The following is a 25040-nucleotide window of genomic DNA, read 5'->3' as shown; positions in this document are numbered from 1 at the left end:
GAGGGAGACATCTGTGATATACGAGGGAGACATCTCTTATTTCGGGGGGGAGACATCTGTGATATACGAGGGAGACATCTCTAATTTCGGGGGGAGAGACATCTCTAATTTCGGGGGGAGAGACATCTGTAATATAGGGGGACATCTGTAATATAGGAGGGAGACATCTGTAATATAGGGGGGAGACATCTGTAATATAGGGGGAGACATCTGTAATATAGGAGGGAGACATCTGTAATATAGGGGGGGAGACATTTCTAATATAGGGGGGGAGACATTTCTAATATAGGGGGGAGACATCTGTAATATAGGGGGGGGGGGAGACATCTGTAATATAGGGGGGGGGAGACATCTGTAATATAGGGGGGGGGAGACATCTGTAATATAGGGGGGGGGAGACATCTGTAATATGGGGGGGGAGACATCTGTAATATGGGGGGGGAGACATCTGTAATATAGGGGGGGGAGACATCTGTAATAGAGGGGGGAGACATCTCTAATATATGGGGGAGACATCTGTAATATGGAGGGGGAGACATCTGTAATATGGGGGGGGGGAGACATCTGTAATAGGGGGGAGACATCTGTAATAGGGGGGGAGACATCTGTAATATAGGGGGAGACATCTGTAATAGAGGGGGGAGACATCTGTAATATAGGGGGGAGACATCTGTAATATAGGGGGAGACATCTGTAATATAGGAGGGAGACATCTGTAATATAGGGGGAGACATCTGTAATATATGGAGGGAGACATCTGTAATATATGGAGGGAGACATCTGTAATATAGGGGGAGACATCTGTAATATAGGAGGGAGACATCTGTAATATAGGGGGAGACATCTGTATTATATGGAGGGAGGACATCTGTAATATATGGAGGGAGACATCTGTAATATAGGGGGAGACATCTGTAATATAGGAGGGAGACATCTGTAATATAGGGGGGAGACATCTCTGATATAGGAGGGGAGACATCTGTGATATACGAGGGAGACATCTGTGATATACGAGGGGAGGACATCTCTAATTTCGGGGGGAGACATCTCTAATTTCGGGGGGAGACATCTCTAATTTCGGGGGGAGACATCTCTAATTTCGGGGGGAGACATCTCTAATTTCGGGGGGGATAGACATCTGTAATATATGGGGGAGACATCTGTAATATAGGGGGAGACATCTGTAATATAGGAGGGAGACATCTGTAATATAGGGGGGAGACATCTGTAATATACGGAGGGAGACATCTGTAATATAGGAGGGAGACATCTGTAATATAGGGGGGGAGACATCTGTAATATAGGGGGAGACATCTGTAATATAGGAGGGAGACATCTGTAATATAGGAGGGGAGACATCTGTAATATAGGAGGGAGACATCTGTAATATAGGAGGGAGACATCTGTAATATAGGAGGGAGACATCTGTAATATAGGAGGAGACATCTGTAATATAGGAGGAGACATCTGTAATATAGGGGGGAGACATCTGTAATATAGGGGGGAGACATCTGTAATATATGGGGGAGACATCTGTAATATAGGGGGAGACATCTGTAATATAGGAGGGAGACATCTGTAATATAGGAGGGAGACATCTGTAATATAGGGGGAGACATCTGTAATATAGGAGGGAGACATCTGTAATATAGGGGGAGACATCTGTAATATAGGAGGGAGACATCTGTAATATAGGAGGGAGACATCTGTAATATAGGAGGAGACATCTGTAATATAGGAGGAGACATCTGTAATATAGGGGGGAGACATCTGTAATATAGGGGGGAGACATCTGTAATATAGGAGGGAGACATCTGTAATATAGGGGGGAGACATCTGTAATATAGGAGGGGGGAGACATCTGTAATATAGGGGGGAGACATCTGTAATATAGGAGGGAGACATCTGTAATATAGGGGGAGACATCTGTAATATAGGGGGAGACATCTGTAATATAGGGGGAGACATCTGTAATATAGGGGGAGACATCTGTAATATAGGAGGGAGACATCTGTAATATAGGGGGAGACATCTGTAATATAGGAGGGGGGAGACATCTGTAATATAGGAGGGAGACATCTGTAATATAGGGGGGGAGACATCTGTAATATAGGGGGGAGACATCTGTAATATAGGAGGAGACATCTGTAATATAGGGGGAGACATCTGTAATATAGGGGGGGGAGACATCTGTAATATAGGGGGGAGACATCTGTAATATAGGGGGGAGACCTCTGTATAATATGTGGGGGTCTCTCTATATTATGTCTGTTTCCCACATATGATATAGACAGCGCTATCCCAGGTGGGGGGAGACATCTCTAATATATGGGGGAGACATCTGTAATAGAGGGGGGAGACATCTGTAATAGAGGGGGGAGACATCTGTAATATATGGAGGGAGACATCTGTAATATAGAGGAGAGACATCTGTAATATAGGGGGGAGACATCTCTGATATAGGGGAGAGACATCTCTGATATAGGAGGGAGACATCTGTGATATACGAGGGAGACATCTGTGATATACGAGGGAGACATCTCTAATTTCGGGGGGAGACATCTCTAATTTCGGGGGGAGAGACATCTCTAATTTCGGGGGGAGAGACATCTGTAATATAGGGGGGACATCTGTAATATAGGGGGGGGAGACATCTGTAATATAGGGGGAGACATCTGTAATATAGGAGGGAGACATCTGTAATATAGGGGGGGAGACATCTGTAATATAGGGGGAGACATCTGTAATATAGGAGGGAGACATCTGTAATATAGGGGGAGACATCTGTAATATATGGAGGGAGACATCTGTAATATATGGAGGGAGACATCTGTAATATAGGGGGAGACATCTGTAATATAGGAGGGAGACATCTGTAATATAGGGGGAGACATCTGTAATATATGGAGGGAGACATCTGTAATATATGGAGGGGAGACATCTGTAATATAGGGGGGAGACATCTGTAATATAGGAGGGGAGACATCTGTAATATAGGGGAGACATCTCTGATATAGGAGGGAGACATCTGTGATATACGAGGGAGACATCTGTGATATACGAGGGGAGACATCTCTAATTTCGGGGGGAGACATCTCTAATTTCGGGGGGAGACATCTCTAATTTCGGGGGGAGACATCTGTAATATATGGGGGAGACATCTGTAATATAGGGGGAGACATCTGTAATATAGGAGAGAGACATCTGTAATATAGGGGGGAGACATCTGTAATATACGGAGGGAGACATCTGTAATATAGGAGGGAGACATCTGTAATATAGGGGGGAGACATCTGTAATATAGGGGGGAGACATCTGTAATATAGGAGGGAGACATCTGTAATATAGGAGGGGAGACATCTGTAATATAGGAGGAGACATCTGTAATATAGGAGGGAGACATCTGTAATATAGGAGGGAGACATCTGTAATATAGGAGGAGACATCTGTAATATAGGGAGGAGACATCTGTAATATAGGGGGGAGACATCTGTAATATAGGAGGGAGACATCTGTAATATATGGGGGAGACATCTGTAATATAGGGGGAGACATCTGTAATATAGGAGGGAGACATCTGTAATATAGGAGGGAGACATCTGTAATATAGGGGAGACATCTGTAATATAGGAGGGAGACATCTGTAATATAGGGGGGAGACATCTGTAATATAGGAGGGAGACATCTGTAATATAGGAGGGAGACATCTGTAATATAGGAGGAGACATCTGTAATATAGGAGGAGACATCTGTAATATAGGGGGGAGACATCTGTAATATAGGGGAGACATCTGTAATATAGGAGGGAGACATCTGTAATATAGGGGGGAGACATCTGTAATATAGGAGGGAGGACATCTGTAATATAGGGGGAGACATCTGTAATATAGGGGGAGACATCTGTAATATAGGGGGAGACATCTGTAATATAGGGGGAGACATCTGTAATATAGGAGGGAGACATCTGTAATATAGGGGGAGACATCTGTAATATAGGAGGGGGGGAGACATCTGTAATATAGGAGGGAGACATCTGTAATATAGGGGGGGAGACATCTGTAATATAGGGGGAGACATCTGTAATATAGGAGGAGACATCTGTAATATAGGGGGGAGACATCTGTAATATAGGGGGGGGAGACATCTGTAATATAGGGGGGAGACATCTGTAATATAGGGGGGAGACCTCTGTATAATATGTGGGGTCTCTCTATATTATGTCTGTTTCCCACATATGATATAGACAGCGCTATCCCAGGTGGGGGGAGACATCTCTAATATATGGGGGAGACATCTGTAATAGAGGGGGGGAGACATCTGTATAGAGGGGGGAGACATCTGTAATATATGGAGGGGAGACATCTGTAATATAGAGGAGAGACATCTGTAATATAGGGGGAGACATCTCTGATATAGGGGAGAGACATCTCTGATATAGGAGGGAGGACATCTGTGATATACGAGGGAGACATCTGTGATATACGAGGGAGACATCTCTAATTTCGGGGGGAGACATCTCTAATTTCGGGGGGAGAGACATCTCTAATTTCGGGGGGGAGAGACATCTGTAATATAGGGGGACATCTGTAATATAGGGGGGGAGACATCTGTAATATAGGGGGAGACATCTGTAATATAGGAGGGAGACATCTGTAATATAGGGGGGGAGACATTTCTAATATAGGGGGGAGACATTTCTAATATAGGGGGGAGACATCTGTAATATAGGGGGGGGGGGAGACATCTGTAATATAGGGGGGAGACATCTGTAATATGAGGGGGGAGACATCTGTAATATGGGGGGGAGACATCTGTAATATGGGGGGGAGACATCTGTAATATGGGGGGGGAGACATCTGTAATATGGGGGGGGGAGACATCTGTAATATAGGGGGGGAGACATCTGTAATATAGGGGGGGAGACATCTGTAATAGAAGGGGAGACATCTGTAATAGAGGGGGGAAGACATCTGTAATATATGGGGGAGACATCTGTAATAGAGGGGGGAGACATCTGTAATATAGGGGGGAGACATCTGTAATATAGGGGGAGACATCTGTAATAGAGGGGGGAGACATCTGTATATAGGGGGGAGACATCTGTAATATAGGGGGAGACATCTGTAATAGAGGGGGGAGGACATCTGTAATAGAGGAGGGAGACATCTGTAATAGAGGGGGGGAGACATCTGTAATAGAGGGGGAGACATCTGTAATATAGGGGGGGAGACATCTGTAATATGGGGGTGGGGACATCTGTAATATAGGGGGAGACATCTGTAATAGAGGGGGGAGACATCTGTAATAGAGGAGGGAGACATCTGTAATATAGGGGGGAGACATCTGTAATATAGGGGGGGGGAGACATCTGTAATATAGGGGGGGAGACATCTGTAATATAGGGGGGGGGGGGAGACATCTGTAATATAGGGGGGAGACATCTGTAATATAGGGGGGGGGGAGACATCTGTAATATAGGGGGGAGACATCTGTAATATAGGGGGGGGAGACATCTGTAATATAGGAGGGAGACATCTGTAATATAGGGGGGGAGACATCTGTAATATAGGGGGAGACATCTGTAATATAGGAGGGGAGACATCTGTAATATAGGGGGAGACATCTGTAATATAGGAGGGAGACATCTGTAATATAGGGGGAGACATCTGTAATATAGGAGGGAGACATCTGTAATATAGGGGGGAGACATCTGTAATATAGGGGGAGACATCTGTAATATAGGGGGGAGACATCTGTAATATAGGGGGAGACATCTGTAATATAGGAGGGAGACATCTGTAATATAGGGGGAGACATCTGTAATATAGGGGGAGACATCTGTAATATAGGAGGGAGACATCTGTAATATAGGGGGAGACATCTGTAATATAGGAGGGAGACATCTGTAATATAGGGGGAGACATCTGTAATATAGGAGGGAGACATCTGTAATATAGGGGGGGAGACATCTGTAATATAGGGGGGAGACATCTGTAATATAGGGGGAGACATCTGTAATATAGGAGGGAGACATCTGTAATATAGGAGGGAGACATCTGTAATATAGGGGGAGACATCTGTAATATAGGAGGGAGACATCTGTAATATAGGGGGAGACATCTGTAATATAGGAGGGAGACATCTGTAATATAGGGGGGAGACATCTGTAATATAGGGGAGACATCTGTAATATAGGAGGGAGACATCTGTAATATAGGGAGGAGACATCTGTAATATAGGAGGAGACATCTGTAATATAGGGGGGAGACATCTGTAATATAGGAGGGAGACATCTGTAATATAGGGGGAGACATCTGTAATATAGGGGGAAGACATCTGTAATATAGGGGGAGACATCTGTAATATAGGAGGGAGACATCTGTAATATAGGAGGGAGACATCTGTAATATAGGGGGGAGACATCTGTAATATAGGGGGAGACATCTGTAATATAGGAGGGAGACATCTGTAATATAGGGGGAGACATCTGTAATATAGGAGGGGGGAGACATCTGTAATATAGGAGGGAGACATCTGTAATATAGGGGGGGAGACATCTGTAATATAGGGGGAGACATCTGTAATATAGGAGGAGACATCTGTAATATAGGGGGAGACATCTGTAATATAGGGGGGGGGAGACATCTGTAATATAGGGGGGAGACCTCTGTATAATATGTGGGTCTCTCTATATTATGTCTGTTTCCCACATATGATATAGACAGCGCTATCCCAGGTGGGGGGAGACATCTCTAATATATGGGGGAGACATCTGTAATAGAGGGGGGAGACATCTGTAATAGAGGGGGGAGACATCTGTAATATATGGAGGGAGACATCTGTAATATAGAGGAGAGACATCTGTAATATAGGGGGGAGACATCTCTGATATAGGGGAGAGACATCTCTGATATAGGAGGGAGACATCTGTGATATACGAGGGAGACATCTGTGATATACGAGGGAGACATCTGTGATATACGAGGGAGACATCTCTAATTTCGGGGGGAGACATCTCTAATTTCGGGGGGAGAGACATCTCTAATTTCGGGGGGAGAGACATCTGTAATATAGGGGGACATCTGTAATATAGGGGGGGGAGACATCTGTAATATAGGGGGAGACATCTGTAATATAGGAGGGAGACATCTGTAATATAGGGGGGGAGACATTTCTAATATAAGGGGGGGAGACATTTCTAATATAGGGGGGAGACATCTGTAATATAGGGGGGGGGGGGAGACATCTGTAATATGAGGGGGGGAGACATCTGTAATATGGGGGGGGAGACATCTGTAATATGGGGGGGGAGACATCTGTAATATGGGGGTGGAGACATCTGTAATATGGGGGGGGAGACATCTGTAATATAGGGGGGGAGACATCTGTAATATAGGGGGGGAGACATCTGTAATAGAAGGGGGAGACATCTGTAATAGAGGGGGGAAGACATCTGTAATATATGGGGGAGACATCTGTAATAGAGGGGGGAGACATCTGTAATATAGGGGGGAGACATCTGTAATATAGGGGGGAGACATCTGTAATATAGGGGGAGACATCTGTAATAGAGGGGGGAGACATCTGTAATATAGGGGGGAGACATCTGTAATATAGGGGGAGACATCTGTAATAGAGGGGGGAGACATCTGTAATAGAGGGGGGGAGACATCTGTAATATAGGGGGGAGACATCTGTAATATAGGGGGAGACATCTGTAATATAGGGGGAGACATCTGTAATAGAGGAGGGAGACATCTGTAATAGAGGGGGGAGACATCTGTAATATAGGGGGGAGACATCTGTAATATAGGGGGAGACATCTGTAATAGAGGAGGGAGACATCTGTAATAGAGGGGGGGAGACATCTGTAATAGAGGGGGGAGACATCTGTAATATAGGGGGGAGACATCTGTAATATGGGGGGGGGACATCTGTAATCTGGGGGGGAGACATCTGTAATAGAGGGGGGAGACATCTGTAATAGAGGAGGGAGACATCTGTAATATAGGGGGGAGACATCTGTAATATAGGGGGGGGAGACATCTGTAATATAGGGGGGGAGACATCTGTAATATAGGGGGGGGGGGGGAGACATCTGTAATATAGGGGGGGAGACATCTGTAATATAGGGGGGGGGAGACATCTGTAATATAGGGGGGAGACATCTGTAATATAGGGGGGGGGAGACATCTGTAATATAGGAGGGAGACATCTGTAATATAGGGGGGAGACATCTGTAATATAGGGGGAGACATCTGTAATATAGGAGGGAGACATCTGTAATATAGGGGGAGACATCTGTAATATAGGAGGGAGACATCTGTAATATAGGGGGAGACATCTGTAATATAGGAGGGAGACATCTGTAATATAGGGGGGAGACATCTGTAATATAGGGGGAGACATCTGTAATATAGGGGGAGACATCTGTAATATAGGGGGGAGACATCTCTAATATAGGGGGGAGACATCTGTAATATAGGGGGGAGACATCTGTAATATAGGGGGGAGACATCTGTAATATAGGGGGGAGACATCTGTAATATAGGGGGGGGGGGAGACATCTGTAATATAGGGGGAGACCTCTGTATAATATGTGGGGTCTCTCTATATTATGTCTGTTTCCCACATATGATATAGACAGCGCTATCCCAGGTGGAGATGTCTATAGAATACGGCGCTGGGAATGTTCCATTACTCTGAGTATATAATACTATATAATACTTGTAGACCCATCAGAATCTGCAGATAGATGAGCGGCGCCATAGACTCTGCTTATCTCTTCCTGCAGTAGCTGCTGGTATCAGGTGACCTCCAGGCTGTGATCCCACTAGATTTTATTTTTTGTTTTTTTCTGTGAAGTCATTTACCCTCGTGGTTTTTCAGTAGTTTTAACTGCTCACAAAATACTGTGTGTGTGAACACAGCCTTATAAAGGCAGATTTAATAGAAAAAGCTTTGGAAAGAGGTTCTTCAGCAGCTGAAGTGCAAATTATTAAGTTCTGTATCAGCTGCTGCAGAACCTCCTAAGGCGGGCCCCTGGACTGCTGCAGAACCTCCTAAGGCGGGCCCCTGGGCTGCTGCAGAACCTCCTAAGGCGGGCCCCTGGACTGCTGCAGAACCTCCTAATGCGGGCCCCTTGGCTGCTGCAGGAAACCCTAAGGCTAGGTTCAGACTACGGAATCTCCGGGCAGAAAATTTCCGCCTGGAGATTCCGAGTGCGGCCAGCACTTTTTTTTTTAAATCAACTGGTGTCAGAAACTTAAACAGATTTGTAAATTACTTCCATTAAAAAAAACAAAACGTAATTCTTCCAGTACTTATTAGCGGCTGTATACTACAGAGGAAATGCTTTTCTTTTTGGATTTCTTTTCTGTCACAAGCACGGTGCTCTCTGCTGACACCTCTGTCCATGTCAGGAACTGTCTGGAGTAGGAGAAAATTCCCATAGCAAACCTATGCTGCTCTGGACAGTTCCTAAAATGGACAGAGGTGTCAGCAGAGAGCACTGTGGTCATGACAGAAAAGAAATCCCAAAAGAAAAGAACTTCCTGTGGAGCGTACAGCAGCTGATAAGTGCTGGAAGGATTAAGATTTTTTAATAGAAGTAATTTACAAATCTGTTTAACTTTCTGGTCTCAGTTGAGTTAACAATAAATAAATAGTTTTCCACCGGAGTACCCCTTTAATGTGCTGGATTGAATCTTCCAGGGAGAAGCACTTTCCACATTCCCCATTAGGCAGTGTTCACACATGACTTGTTGGATGCAGATTCCACAGTGGATTACAGTACAGTAAAAGTGCATTTTGGTAACATTGTTAAAACATTAGTGTATTCTCCCAGCCAGGGTGCCTCCAGGTTTTGCAAAACTACAACTCCCAGCATGCCCGGACAGCCTTTGGCTGTCCGGGCATGCTGGGAGTTGTAGTTTTGCAACATCTGGAGGCACACTGGTTGGGAAACACTGGTGTAGGAAGACTATTCTCCCAGCCAGGGTGCCTCCAGCTGTTGCAAAACAACAACTCCCAGGCCTGGACAACCCTTTACAGTTTAACCCCAGTGGTGCCCAGGGCACTGGCTGTGCTGGGAACTAGAGATGAGCGAACTTACAGTAAATTCGATTTGTCACGAACTTCTCGGCTCGGCAGTTGATGACTTTTCCTGCATAAATTAGTTCAGCTTTCCGGTGCTCCGGTGGGCTGGAAAAGGTGGATACAGTCCTAGGAAAGAGTCTCCTAGGACTGTATCCACCTTTTCCAGCCCACCGGAGCACCGGAAAGCTGAACTAATTTATGCAGGAAAAGTAATCAACTGCCGAGCCGAGAAGTTCGTGACGAATCGAATTTACTGTAAGTTCGCTCATCTCTACTGATAACGCAAGTAAATAGGGCAGGTTGTAGTATCCTGACAACTAGGTGGCCAGGAGCTAAGTATATCCCCAGTACTCACCAATACCAATTACAGACACTTTTATTTATTTTTACAATGTAATGTGACCGCAGAGGCGGCTGTAGAAATTGTGAAGCCTTAGGGAAAAGTTGAACATGAGGCCCTCACTAACAGTCATCATTAAGAAATGACCCCAGTAGTTATGTAGGGAATCCCCTCTATTAGGTAGAAGCCACAAAGATAGGTAGATATCTCCCCCCCCCCATTAGGTAGAAGCCCCAAAAGATAGGTAGGGAATCCCATCTATTAGGTAGAAGCCCCAAAAGATAGGTAGGGAATCCCATCTATTAGGTAGAAGCCACAAAGATAGGTAGAGATCTCCCCCCCCCCCCCCCCCATTAGGTAGAAGCCACAAAAGATAGGTAGGGAATCCCATCTATTAGGTAGAAGCCACAAAGATAGGTAGGGAATCCCATCTATTAGGTAGAAGCCACAAAGATAGGTAGAGACCCCCCCCCCCCATTAGGTAGAAGCCACAAAAGATAGGTAGGGAATCCCCTCTATTAAGTAGAAGCCCCCAGTTGGAGGGTAGGAAGAGAATCCGCCCCTAGTAGGGAATCTCCCCCTATTAGGTAGAAGCCCCCCGTAGGTAGGTAGTAGGGAATTCCTGCTATTAGGTAAAAGCACCAAGTAGGAAGGGAATCCTCCTCTATTAGTTAAAAGCCTCCATGAGGAAGGTAGGTAGGGAATCCCACCCTATTAGGTTGACGCCCCTAATAGGTAGTAAGGAATTTTATTCCCCCGGTAGGTAGGATTCCCCCCCCCCCCCCCCATATTAGGTAAAAGCTCCCAGTAGGAAGGTAGGGAGTCCCACCCTATTAGGTTGAAGCCCCTAGAAGGTAGTAGGGAATATCCTCTTCTCTGCCCCCCCCCCCCCCCAATATTAGGTATAAGCCCCCAGGTAGGTAGTAGGGAAGCCCCCTTTGAATTGGCAACTAGGAAATTCCCTCTTTTAGGAAGAACCCCTTCGTACATAGAAAATCTTCCCCTTTTGGGTAGAGAACCTCCTGGTAAGTAGATGTGCCCATTAAGTAGTTTCCCCTTCCAAAATAATGAAAATCCCCCTGCCCTTTTCCCTGCTCCGAGGCCTCTGCATCCTCCGTTCTGTTTAGTGGTGCAGGACCTGCTCCCATCATCATTTCATCACCCGGCAGGTCCTGCACCACTACGGATAACGGCACGAACCATGAAGAGCCCTCAGCGCGGGAACCCAGAGGGATTTTTATGGTCTGCGAGTATCGTAATGGGTATCGGGGACATTTGCACGAATACTCGGCCAGTATCGGTACAGACATGGATACCAGTATCGAGACATCCCTACTGGGAGTGAAGCTGTGCAGGAGGGACAAAAAAAATAAAAAAATAAAATAAAACACTTTACCTGCACCTTAATTCACACGATTGGGGAGGTATCTTAGTTCTATGGCATGACTTTTAAAGGCTGTGTTTATCTCCTTAAACTGTGGTCTCCAAACTGTGGACCTCCAACTGTTGCAGAACCACAACTCTCAGCATGCCCGGACAGCCAACGGCTGTCCGGGCATGCTGAGAGTTGTGGTTTTGCAACAGCTGGAGGGCTACAGTTTGGAGGACCACTGCCCTAGAGATCAGAATTTGGGCCTAAACTGCGCTCCTATTCTCAAAAACTTGAATCTTCTCTCTTATACCAGATACGATGCGGGGAAGGACGGCTTCATAGATCTCATGGAGCTGAAGCGGATGATGGAGAAACTCGGAGCCCCGCAAACCCACCTGGGCCTTAAGGACATGATTAAAGAAGTGGATGAAGATTTCGATGGAAAACTGAGCTTCAGGGAGGTGAGTGAGAGCCAGAGGGGTGGATGAGCCGCCAGAATTACTGCTCAAATCAATCCCGAGTCCTGGGAGACTTCACAGACATGGCTGCCGGGGGGGGGGGGGGGGGGTCTGCGCCGCACATCCAGACCCTGAGCCTATAAATATTCATAAGGCTTCTCCGACCATTCATCACGTGGGACACCACGGAGCTGCCATTGTCTGCCTACGGACTCATAGGGGGCTTCTCAACCAGTCACGCTGCAGCTTCTGAAAGGAACTACAACTCCCAGCATGCCCTGTCTGCCATAATAGACTATTAGGATAATGGGAAGGTGGTTATTGAAACAATGTGTATGCGTCTAAGCAACTGTAACAATAATTAAAGGGATTATCCAACATAAGGTGATTTTAGTACGTACCTGCCAGACAGTAATGGACATGATTAGGAAGGATCTGCACTAAATAGCTGTGTTGTGAGTCCACCATAACTCTGTGCCTTTCTTTTTGTGAAATGGCTATTTCCTATTGGAGCTCCCTCCCTCCAACTACAAGTCCCAGGATCCCTTGTGTGAGGTCACTTTTTTTCTCCCTCAGCCACCAAAGCACATCTGGGACAATTCGCAGCAATGCGAAGAATAATCACCCAATACAGCATGTGCTCTACCTATTGAAGCAGACAGGTTCCCTTTCAACACCTGACTAGTGATGTAATGTCTCGGGCCGCGCTGCAACCTGGAAAAACCTGAGACGACACTCATTTTGGATGCTGTTAAAAATAAACATTGGGGCAAAGATTTAAGAATTTACGTGACCATAAAACCTTGGTACAGACACTATATTATGAACTACATTAACTTTGCAGCCCCTGTAGCATAGTCAAATAAATAAAAAATAATTAAAATTGTGGTGGGAGGCGGCGACAAGCCCCAAAGTTGTGTTAATTCCTTTCCTATTATATATTTATAGCAGTCAGAGCTTCATTTGTCTGATACAAAGCACCAAATCCCAGCGAGCTGCAGCCACCCCCAGAGGTAACTTTACTGCATACAGCTTATACATTGAATTCAGCAGTAACACAATGCAGAAGGCTCCCCCTAGTGGTGGTTGCAGGCAGACTTTTTTTGTTTTTTGTTATCTGTCCAGGCAGGGGTTTTGGAGCTCTGTATTAAAAGGGGTTATCCAGGAATAGAATAACACCACACCTGTTGTTAGGTTGTGTGTGGAATTGCAGCTTGGTTCCATTGAAGAGAATGAAGCAAAGTTGCTATACCACACACAACCTGAGGAGAGGTGTGGTGCTGTTTTTAGGTTTGTTTTTTAATGAAGAAATCAGATTTGTTTTTCTATCCCCCGATAGCCTCTTTAATTAGTTTTGGGTGCAAGATGAGAATAAGTGTCAGGAGCCACATAAGGACGCATCCCGTGTACCGATAAGGAGTGGGACATAGGCTGTAAACACAGTCTGAGCCTCACTCTATAACAGTGTTTTCCATCTAGGGAGGCTCAGGTTGCTGCAGAACTACAACTCCCAGGAAAACATCCTTCAGCTGTCTTTATAAATGGAAAAAATGTCTATGGATAGTGTTTACCAACCAGGGTGCCTCCAGCTGTTGCAAAACTACAAATCCCAGCAAAACATCCTTCAGCTGTCTTTATAAAGGGAAAAATGTCTATGAATAGTGTTTACCAACCAGGGTGCCTCCAGCTGTTGCAAAACTACAACTTCCAGCAAAACATCCTTCAGCTGTCTTTATAAATGGAAAAAATGTCTACGGATAGTGTTTACCAACCTGGGGGCCTCCAGCTGTTGCAAAACTACAAATCCCAGCAAAACATCCTTTAGCTGTCTTTATAAAGGGAAAAATGTCTATGAATAGTGTTTACCAACCAGGGTGCCTCCAGCTGTTGCAAAACTACAACTTCCAGCAAAACATCCTTCAGCTGTCTTTATAAATGGAAAAAATGTCTACGGATAGTGTTTACCAACCTGGGGGCCTCCAGCTGTTGCAAAACTACAACTCTCAGAAAACCATCCTTCAGCTGTCTTTATAAAGGGAAAAAAGGTCTACGGATAGTGTTTACCAACCAGGGGGCCTCCAGCTGTTGCAAAACTACAACTTCCAGCAAAACATCCTTCAGCTGTCTTTATAAAGGGAAAAAATGTCTACGGATAGTGTTTACCAACCAGGGGGCCTCCAGCTGTTGCAAAACTACAACTCCCAGCAAAACATCCTTCAGCTGTCTTTATAAATGTCTACAGATAGTGTTTACCAACCAGGGGGCCTCCAGCTGTTGCAAAACTACAAATCCCAGCAAAACATCCTTCAGCTGTCTTTATAAATGTCTACGGATAGTGTTTACCAACCGGGGGGCCTCCAGCTGTTGCAAAACTACAACTTCCAGCAAAACATCAACTCCCAGCAAAACATCCTTCAGCTGTCTTTATAAATGGAAAAAAATGTCTATGGATAGTGTTTACCAACCAGGGGACCTCCAGCTGTTGCAAAACTACAACTCCTAGCATGCCCGGACAGCCGAAGGCTGTCCGGGCATGCTAGGAGTTGTAGTTTTGCAACAGCTGGAGGCACCCTGGTTGGAAACTATGGACTTCTGTTTTTAATACCCAGATGGAGAACCTTACAGTTCTCCATTTACAATCTTCCTTTACATGGTAAATGTGATTGGTAGGTGACACTATTGTCATGTCATTATGTTTCTTATAGATTAACTTTTTTTTCTCTCTCTCAAAAGTTCCTTTTAATTTTCCGCAAAGCTGCAGCGGGGGAGCTGGAGGAGGACAGCGGATTGCACGCTCTTGCACGACTCTCGGAAATTGATGTTTCTATTGAGGGTGTGAAAGGCGCAAAGAGCTTCTTTGAAGCAAAGGTAAGCTGGGTTTTAAGATACGCACATCGACTATGTTCAGTGGACAATAGTAACATGTACCTGTGACCACCGCGCCATTTTTGCTGGGAGACTCAGACCAGACCTCAAGATCATAGGTGTTCCCAGTAGTCCTATATTCCACACGATCATGCAATTATCCACTATCTACAGTTTTGGGGACAAGTGTTATTGGCGGTTCAGACCCCCGACTGATCACAAGCATAAGACTGGAGTAGTGCGCATTCTCTCCCGCCTTTGTGTCACATGACCAGGACACACTCATAATGTAAGTGTTTGGGGCCATCCTGGTCTCAAGACACAGAGAGAAGAGAGAAGCGCATGGCAGTACGTTTCTCTCGCCATAAGTCGGGGTCTGAACACTGAGATAAAAATCGCTTAAAAGGGGCACTCCACTGCCCCAGCGTTTGGAACATTTTTGTTCCGAAAGCTGGGTGCGTGCATTGTGAAGTCATGGCCACACCCCCTCGTGACATCATGCCATGCCCTTCAATGCAAGTCTATGGGAGGAGGCGTGGGGCCCCTCCTATTGACTTGCACTGAGGGGGCGTGGCAATGACATCACGACCCCCACACCCAGTGTTCTAAACAATGTTCCAAACGCTGGGGCAGTGGAGTACCCTTTTAATATTGAACCATGAAATTTGTGCTCTATGGGTACAGTCTGTCACAGTCAGGCTCCATCAATAGGAGCAGATTGGCAGGTACAATGAATGGTGGCACAATGAACCCCCTGCACCCCCAACGATTAACAGGCATTTAAATGTCACTGTAAACTTTGACAGCGGCATTTAAAGTGTTAATAGCCGGCCACAGCAATCACGTGTCAGCTATTATCTACATTTATTTTCATTGTTTGGTGTACTCCAATATAGCATCTCTTAGAAAACCCTCAAACAATAAACATACAATGAAGGTTAACCCCTTCACAAACTATGAGTCATGGTGCCGCCAAAGATGTATGGAGTGGGCTCCAGAGCCAGCAAACTCCAGATCCGACTCACTGCTCCACCAACAATAAACATGCATTTAAATGCCACTGTCAACACAATAGTGGGGAGTGCACTCTATATAGTAGATAACATAATAGAGGACAGTGCACTGTATAGAGTAGATAACACAATAGAGGACAGTGCACTGTATATAGTAGATAACACAATAGAGGACAGTGAACTGTATATAGTAGATAACACAATAGAGGACAGTAGACTGTATATAGTAGATAACACAATAGAGGACAGTGGACTGTGTATAGTAGATAACACAATAGAAGGGAATGCACTCTATATAGTAGAGAACACTGGAAGGCAGTGCACAGTATATAGGTGATAGCACAATATAGTACAGTGCACTTTATGTAGTAGATAACACAATAGAGGACAGTGCACTGTTACAAATGGATCTGGATAGGTTGGAGGTTTGGGCTGAGAAGTGGCAAATGAGGTTCAACACTAATAAATGTAAGGTAATGCACATGAGAAAAATCCAGGAAAACACTGGGGACGACTGACATGGAAAAGGACTTGCCCACGACAAGGAAATAATTCTACAACTGTACAAATCACTAGTCAGACCACACATAGAATACTGTGTACAGTACTGGGCACCAGTGAACAAGAAAGATATAGTGGAGCTGGAGAGGGTTAAAAGACGGGCAACCAGAGTAATACGGGGAATGGGAGGACTACAGTACCCAGAAAGATTATAAGAATTAGGGTTATTTAGTTTAGAAAAAAAGAAGGCTTAGGGGAGACCTAATAACTATGTATAAATATATCAGGAGACCGTACAGAGATCTCTCCCATGATCTATTTATACCCAGGACTGTATCTATAACAAGGGGGCATCCTCTACGTCTAGAGGTAAACACAATAAATAAGTTCAAAAGTGACCTAGATTTCTGTAGGATTATAACATTACAGGTTATGGATACTAGATTTACAACCTGATCCAGGGATTCATATTGGAGTCGGGAAGGAATTTTTACTCTGTCACGGGGCAATTTGCATCAGCCTCGTGTTTTTTTTTTGCCTTCTTCTGGATCAACACAGTAGGGTTTTAATTCTCCAAGAGAACAGCTCACCCCTTCCTGCTATCGCACGCCAGTGCACGGAAGCTGCCGGAATTGCCACCGGCCAAACACAGGATACAACAGGGAAAGAAATCCAGCACTGTTCACTTGCAATCCAAAAGCCTCGTCTTTATTGAACGTATTCACACAGGATACAAACAGGAGATAAAAAAAACTCTTCGGACGCGTTTCGTGCAGTCAGCGCTTAGTCATGACACAGTATCCTGTGTGAATATGTTCAATAAAGACGAGGCTTTTGGATCGCAAGTGAACAGTGCTGGATTTCTTTCCCTGTTGTATACAGTAGGGTTTTAGGTTGAACTTGTCTTTTTTTTCAACCTTATGAACTATGTAACTATTAGGGGTGTGAATCGCCAAGAATTTGGCGATTCGATTCGAATCGCGATACCAGTGTGGCGATTCGATATATCGCGATATATCGCGATACCGTCTAGGTGACGATACATCGCGATATATCGCCCACCTGGGAGCATTCATAGATCCCAATAGACGCCGCTGTCAGCTTTGACAGCGGCGATCTAGTACTCCGGTGCTCACTTTTCTCATGTTATCCCGTGCGGGCTGCAAAATAAAATAAAACGCACTTTATCTTACCTGCCAACGAGCCCGCGGAGCTCCGGTACAGTCCGGTACAGGTGTTCGGTCCCCGGGCTGTATTCTTCTTACTTCCTGTTAGTCCGGCACGTCACATGGAGCTTCAGCCTATCACCAGCGGAGGCGGGACATCGCTGCGGCTGGTGATAGGCTGAAGCTCCATGTGACGTGCCGGACTAACAGGAAGTAAGAAGAATACAGCCCGGGGACCGAACACCTGTACCGGAGCTCCGCGGGCTCGTTGGCAGGTAAGAAAAGTGCGTTTTATTAAAAATTCCACATCCCTAAAAGAATCGATTCAAAAATATTTTGAATCGATTCTGTATCGGCAAATGAAAAATCGCGATTATCGCGAGAATCGATTTTTTCTTACATCCCTAGTAACTATCCTGTAAATAGGGGATGAGTGTTATTTGCTGGATTACCTCTAATGCTACATTATTTCAGACAGTGATAAAATGTATAGATAAAAAATAAATAAATAAAAAACTCCCATATAATGAGCGCAGGTTTAGAACATCATACGGGGGAACATTCTTCTGCTATACTTGGTGCTGGCTTCTTATAAATACAGTGACCCCTCGACCTACGATGGCCCCGACATACGATAATTTCAACATACGATCATCTCTCAGAGGCCATGGCATGGTGAAGGCAGCATCAACATACGATGCTTTTGTATGTCGGGGCCATCGCATAAACGGCTATCCGGCAGCGCAGACTGCTTCAGCTGCCACCGGATAGCCGTTTACGGTGCCCCGTGTGGTCCGCTGACGATCACTTACCTGTCCTCGGGGCTCCGGCGCGTCCTCTTCGGGATCCCCTGCATCGTCGGCGCTCTCAGTCAACGTCATCACGTAGCTGCGCACGCCGTCCCGTCATCCAATAGGAGCGGTGTGCGTAGCGACATGATGGCGGCGACGGAGAGCGAGGATGCCGGGGAAGCAGAGGCCTTGCCGGAGCATCGGGGACACGGCGACAGCGATGGAAGGCAACATCCAGGGCAGCGGTGACGGTCCGGAGCGGCGGGGACACGTGAGTATAACCTCCAATACTAGTGGTCTTCAACCTGCGGACCTCCAGATGTGGCAAAACTACAACTCCCAGCATGCCCGGACAGCCGTTGGCTGTCCGGGCATGCTGGGTGTTGTAGTTTTGCAACATCTGGAGGTCCGCAGGTTGTAGACCACTGTCCTATACTTTACATTGCACGGATCCCTCAACATACGATGGTTTCAACAAACGATGGTCCATTTGGAACGGATTACCATCGTATGTTGAGGGACCACTGTATATACATAAGAAAAGGCTTGTACCTTATAAATCTTAGGAGCAGACTCCGCTACAACTGTGGACTCTTCACTTCCAGGTACAGGCCATCAACCATGGCAGCCGATTCGAGCAGGAGATCAGGGCCGAACAAGAGGAGAAGAAGAGACAAGCAGAAGTGAAGGAGCAGAGGAAGGCTGCATTCAAAGAGCTACAGTCCAACTTCAAGCCATAACACAGAGTATTTTCATAGCATGCAGAGAGAAATCTATATCTATATATATATATATATATATACACCCGCAGGGTGTACAGACTCTTGTTCTTCCGCTGTTGCTGGATTACAACTCCTAAGCATGTTCTACCAGCCAAGGGTTACACGTAGGGGTTCACCAATACCTGAAGAGCCAAGATTACACATTCCTGCTGTTAAATATTTGCAAAAAAAAAAAGAAGAAAAAAAAAGAGATTATCTAATTTATTGCTTAAGGTTAAATGGACCAATAAAGTGAATCATTTTCCTAGTGATTTCCATTTTTACGTTGCAGACGCAGTATTTTTTTACATCAGTATATCACAGTTTTTTTGTGAAATGTCTTAATAAAAATTTTAATTCATGGCAGCTACTTGATGCGTGTTCATTGGTAGAACCCCATTGGACGTGTACGGAACGGAACTTTGGTTTAAAGATATTTTTTACTGCAAGTGTGCTGCATACGAGCATCTGGTGCAGTGGTCTTCAACCTGCGGACCTCCAGATGTTGCAAAACTACAACTCCCAGCATGCCCGGACAGCCGTTGGCTGTCCGGGCATGCTGGGAGTTGTAGTTTTGCAACATCTGGAGGTCCGCAGGTTGAAGACCACTGATCTGGTGTATTCCCAGTGGAGAGAACCACAGCATATAGATAATTTACATCAAGAAAAAGATCATTCTCACGTTTTGTGGTGTAAGAAAAGGTTAAAAACAATGTACGGACTGAACTATACAGATGTTCAAGACTGAACAGTAGATTAAAGGGGTACTCCACTGCCCCAGTGTTTGCAACATTTCGTTCCAAACGCTAGGTGTCGGGGATGTCACGGCCACGCCCCCTTAATGCAAGTCTATGGGGGGGGGGGGGGGGAAACAAAATGTTTTGTACCCTGGGGGCAATGGGGTCATATTTGCTTTTTTCCCCCCCAAAAAAACAGCACCACCTGTGTCCTCAGGTTGTGTGTGGTATTGCAGCTTAGTATTATTGAAGTAAATGGAGCAGAGTTTTAATACCACACACAGCCTAAGGGGAGGTATGGCACTGTTTCTGAAAGAAATTAGCCATGTTTTTTTTGTTATCCGGGATAATCCCTTAATTCTTACAGATTATGTAATGCAATGGATTTCCTGTACGTGGTGCATCATTACAACTACCGTATATACTCTAGTATAAGCCGAGTTTTTCAGCACGTTTTTTCGTGCTGAAAACGCCCCCCCTTGGCTTATACTCGAGTGAACTCTCCGCCTGTCAATCCCTTCTTAGTGGTCTTCAACCTGCGGACCTCCAAATGTTGCAAAACTACAACTCCCAGCATGCCCGGACAGCCATCGGCTGTCCGGGCATGCTGGTAGCTGTAGTTTTGAAACCTCTGGAGGTCTGCAGGATGAAGACCACTGCGGCCTTCGTCATCATCCAGACCCCCCATTTAGTTTTCTACTCCCCTCGGTGGGAAGGTAGGGTGAGCTGGTCCGGGCCATCTATGCTGCAGGGACCGTCCGGTGGGGAGGGTTAGTCGTTCCGGGCTGTCCATTTTAACCGGGGGGCCCTCTACTCCACGCTCCGGGCCTGCCCCGGACTAATGATGTTGCCTTGACAACGACGCACAAGGACGTTCATTCGCAGCCTCCCTAGTCTAGTCCCGGGCAGGCCCGGAGCGCGGAGATGAGGGGGTCTGGATGATGACGAAGGCCGCAGTTGTCTTCAACCTGCGGACCTCCAGAGGTTTCAAAACTACAACTCCCAGCATGCCCGGACAGCCGATGGCTGAAGGGATGAACAGGCGGTGATGATGAAGGGGGTGGGGGAGGGGTGGATGATGACTGGGGTCTAGATGATGACATGGAGGGGATGATGTATTTCCCACCCTAGGCTTATAGTCAAGTCAATAACTTTTCCTGGGTTTTTGGGGTGAAATTAGGGGCCTCGGCTTATATTCGGGTTGGCTTATACTCGAGTATATATGGTAATATAAAGACAACCTGTGGGCTGAAGCTACACAAGCGGCCGAAAACACATCCTTATACAACAGCCATTGGCTGCGCCATTTACTAATAGAATTGTGCACCCATTGTCCACTGCACGAGAGCGTGTTTTTTCAGATGCATATAAGCGGCCATTCTTGTTGCTTGACATTAAAGTGAACCTTTCAAACCAGGCACTTTTAGTTTCCATAGGAAGATCCAGAAGTCATTTGTACAAATAACCAACAAGGTCTTATTCCAATGCATAAATTTACATTCAGTGGCGCGTTTCGTGGGTCATAACACCCTTCATCAGGTTGCCAATCTGATGAAGGGTGTTATGACCCCAAAATGAGTTACAGGAAGGAGTACAGGAAGCCGACTTTTGGATCTTCCTATGGGGTTTAGAAACGCCTGGTTTGAAAGGATCATTTTGCCGCCTTGATGTCATTGCCAAACAGGCTATTAAGCTTCTCGTCCTGTGACCCTCAGTCTGAGCTACACATTCCCTACATGACTAACACTCACTAGGGGTGATATGCATAATTTATGTATGTACAAGGCGAGCAGCTGATACAACAAAGCAGGGGTCATTGCTATTAAGGGTAATACACGAGATTCTGTCCTCTGCCCATTTAAAGGGTTAATCCTTTGCCAGGACATTTTGTTCCGAACACTGGCTGTGGGGGTCGTGACGTGACGCCACGCCCCTCGCGACGAGACACCATGCATTTTTTAGTTATGAGTGTGTGTATATTGCAATGATTTAAATAAGTGGAAAATTATGCAATTTGGTATAGAGAGTCTTAGAAACCCGTTGTTGAAAGGGTTAAAGGGGTACTCCACTGCCCCAGTGTCCGGAACTAGGGATTGACCGATTATCAGTTTGGCTGATATTATCGGCCGATATTCATGATTTTGGACATTATCGGCAATTACCTTGCCCCTCCCTGCCTCCCCGGCCAGAGACTGCTGCCGCTGCCCCATTGCCTACCCGGTTTTATAATTACCTGTTCCCGGGGTCCGCGCTACTTCTGGCTCCTGCAACGTCCTGCGGGGCTGCGCAGCGCAATGACGAGTGACGTCCTAAACGCGCCGTCGCTGTCAGTGCGCACAGTGACAGCTCAGGACTCCGCCAGAGCCAGAAGTAGCGCGGACCCCGGGCTCTGGGAACAGATAATTTTAAAACTGGGGATGGGGGAGGCAATGGGGCAGCGGCGGTGGTTGGACTAGGGAGGACCCCAGGACAGGCAGGGGGAGAGAAGCGGGCAGCAGCAGCGGTCTCTGGCCCCGCAAAGCCCCTGCAGTTCATTGATTTAAAGCGCCCGCTATAAATCATTGATCTGCAGCGGCTTCTGCGGGGCCGGGTGGGGGGAAATAGCCGATAATTTATACCGGAATATCAGTATAAGTTATTGGCTATCGGCCTGAAAGGTCACAGATTATCGGCCCTAAAAATAGATATCGGTCGATCCCCATCCTGAACATTTTGTTCCGAATGTTGGTTGTGGGGGTTGTGACATCACTCCCTCCCATAGACTTACATTGAGGGGGTGTGGCGTCACATCACGAGGGGTGTGGCAGTGATGTCACAACCCCCACAACCAACATTCGGAACAAAATGTTCAGGATGGGGGATCGATCTATATCGATTTTTTAGGGCCGATAATCTGTGACCTTTCAGGCCGATAGCCAATAACTTATACCGATATTCCGGTATAAATTATCGGCTATTCCCCCCCCCCCCCCCCCCCGCAGAAGCCGCTGCAGATCAATGATTTATAGCGGGCGCTTTAAATCAATGAACTGCAGGGGCTTTGCGGGGCCAGAGACCGCTGCTGCTGCCCGCTTCTCTCCCCCTGCCTGTTCTGGGGTCCTCCCTAGTCCAACCACCACCGCCGCTGCCCCATTGCCTCCCCCATCCCCAGTTTTAAAATCTGTTCCCAGAGCCCGGGGTCCGCGCTACTTCTGGCTCTGGCGGCGTCCTGAGCTGTCACTGTGCGCACTGACCGCGACGGCGCGTTTAGGACGTCACTCGTCATTGCGCTGCGCAGCCCCGCAGGACGTTGCAGGAGCCAGAAGTAGCGCGGACTTCGGGAACAGGTAATTATAAAACCGGAGAGGCAATGGGGCAGCGGCGGCAGTCTCTGGCCGGGGAGGTAATTGCCGATAATGTCCAAAATCGTGAATATCGGCCGATAATGTCGGCCAAACTGATAATCGGTCAATCCCTAGTTCCGGACACTGGGGCAGTGGAGTACCCCTTTAACCCTTTCAACAACGGGTTCCTAAGACTCTATACCAAATTGCATAATTTTCCACTTATTTAAATCATTGCAATATAAACACACTCATAACTAAAAAATGTATGCAGTGTACCAATAATAAGTAAAAACAAATATTATAGGAAAAAGTAATGCAAATACAGGCAAAAATCATGGTTACAGCACTGTATAACCATTAACAAGTAGCAACAACAATAATTACTAGCAGCGCAGTTTCCCACGCGTTTCGCCCCCAAACTTCATCAGGGGGAAATGATGCTCGATATTATCCTTGCATCTACTTATTAATGCTATACTGTGGTGTAACTTTGGCTTTGCCTGTATTTGCATTACATTTTGCTATAATATTTATTACTTTTTGTCAGGACACCACATTAACTTTCAGTTCTGAGACTGCATATATTGGAATGGTCTAAAAACAAACCATCCAGTATTACTGTAGTTTTCATCTCTTTTTTTATAACATATTATAAAAATCACATGCAATAAACTAGATTTTTGTGTCAGTAGTTACATTGTCTCTGTGCTGTATGTCAGGGTGTATGTCAGCTTTGGCTTAAAGGGAATCTGTCATCAGCATCACCCCCTAACCTGTTGGTATAGGCTTGTAGTGTGAGTAACACTGATTACAATGGTACTTACTGTTTGCTGATCCATGGCTTCTTTCCTCAGTTATTCCTCTTTTTCTGATAATGCAAAAGAAGTAGATTGATGTACACACAGCGTTCCCAAGCCCCGAGGGACTGCGATGTCCAGCCTAGGTCTTCATAGTTATCGCCCTCCTCCTCTGGGCTGATCACTCTCCCTTGTGAAAGGTCTTGAGCATGCAAAGATTTCACTTCATATTCCCTGTGGCCGCGGCTGTGAAATGAAGTGAAATCTTTGCTCACAAGAAAGATTACACAGGGGAGGAGGATCAGAACACGGGAAAAGGATCACCCCAGGGGAGGAGGATCAGAACACGGGAAAAGGATCACCCCAGGGGAGGAGGATCAGAACACGGGAGAAGGATCACCCCAGGAGAGGAAGATCAGAAAATGAGAGAAGGATCACCCCAGGAGAGGAAGATCAGAAAATGGGAGAAGGATCACCCCAGGGGAGGAGGATCAGAACACGGGAGAAGGATCACCCCAGGGGAGGAGGATCAGAACATGGGAGAAGGATCACCCCAGGAGAGGAGGATCAGAACATGGGAGAAGGATCACCCCAGGAGAGGAGGATCAGAACATAGGAGAAGGATCACCCCAGGGGAGGAGGATCAGAACATGGGAAAAGGATCACCCCAGGGGAGGAGGATCAGAACATGGGAAAAGGATCACCCCAGGGGAGGAGGATCAGAACACGGGAAAAGGATCACCCCAGGGGAGGAGGATCAGAACACGGGAAAAGGATCACCCCAGGGGAGGAGGATGAGAACACGGGAGAAGGAT

At 46.2% G+C, this 25040-nt stretch overlaps 1 protein-coding gene across 2 annotated transcripts in view; it reads left to right on the top strand.

The window, feature by feature from the left end:
* The window catches only part of LOC130293649 (EF-hand domain-containing protein D2-like), a 23468-nt gene extending 3737 nt beyond the window's left edge, over positions 1-19731 (top strand). For both annotated transcript variants that reach the window (XM_056542584.1, XM_056542585.1), the window contains exons 2-4: positions 12124-12271; positions 15002-15136; positions 19210-19731. In XM_056542584.1, the coding sequence (XP_056398559.1) occupies positions 12124-12271; positions 15002-15136; positions 19210-19344 (418 nt within the window). In that variant the 3' untranslated portion in view covers positions 19345-19731. The remainder of the gene's footprint in view (positions 1-12123; positions 12272-15001; positions 15137-19209) is intronic.
* Positions 19732-25040: the final 5309 nt, after the last annotated feature.

This window comes from Hyla sarda, chromosome 10 (assembly GCF_029499605.1).
Source record: "Hyla sarda isolate aHylSar1 chromosome 10, aHylSar1.hap1, whole genome shotgun sequence".
In the NCBI taxonomy this organism is placed as follows: domain Eukaryota; kingdom Metazoa; phylum Chordata; class Amphibia; order Anura; family Hylidae; genus Hyla; species Hyla sarda.
The sequence above is the reverse complement of the archived record's forward strand: the minus strand, read 5'-3'. Positions and strand labels throughout refer to the sequence as shown.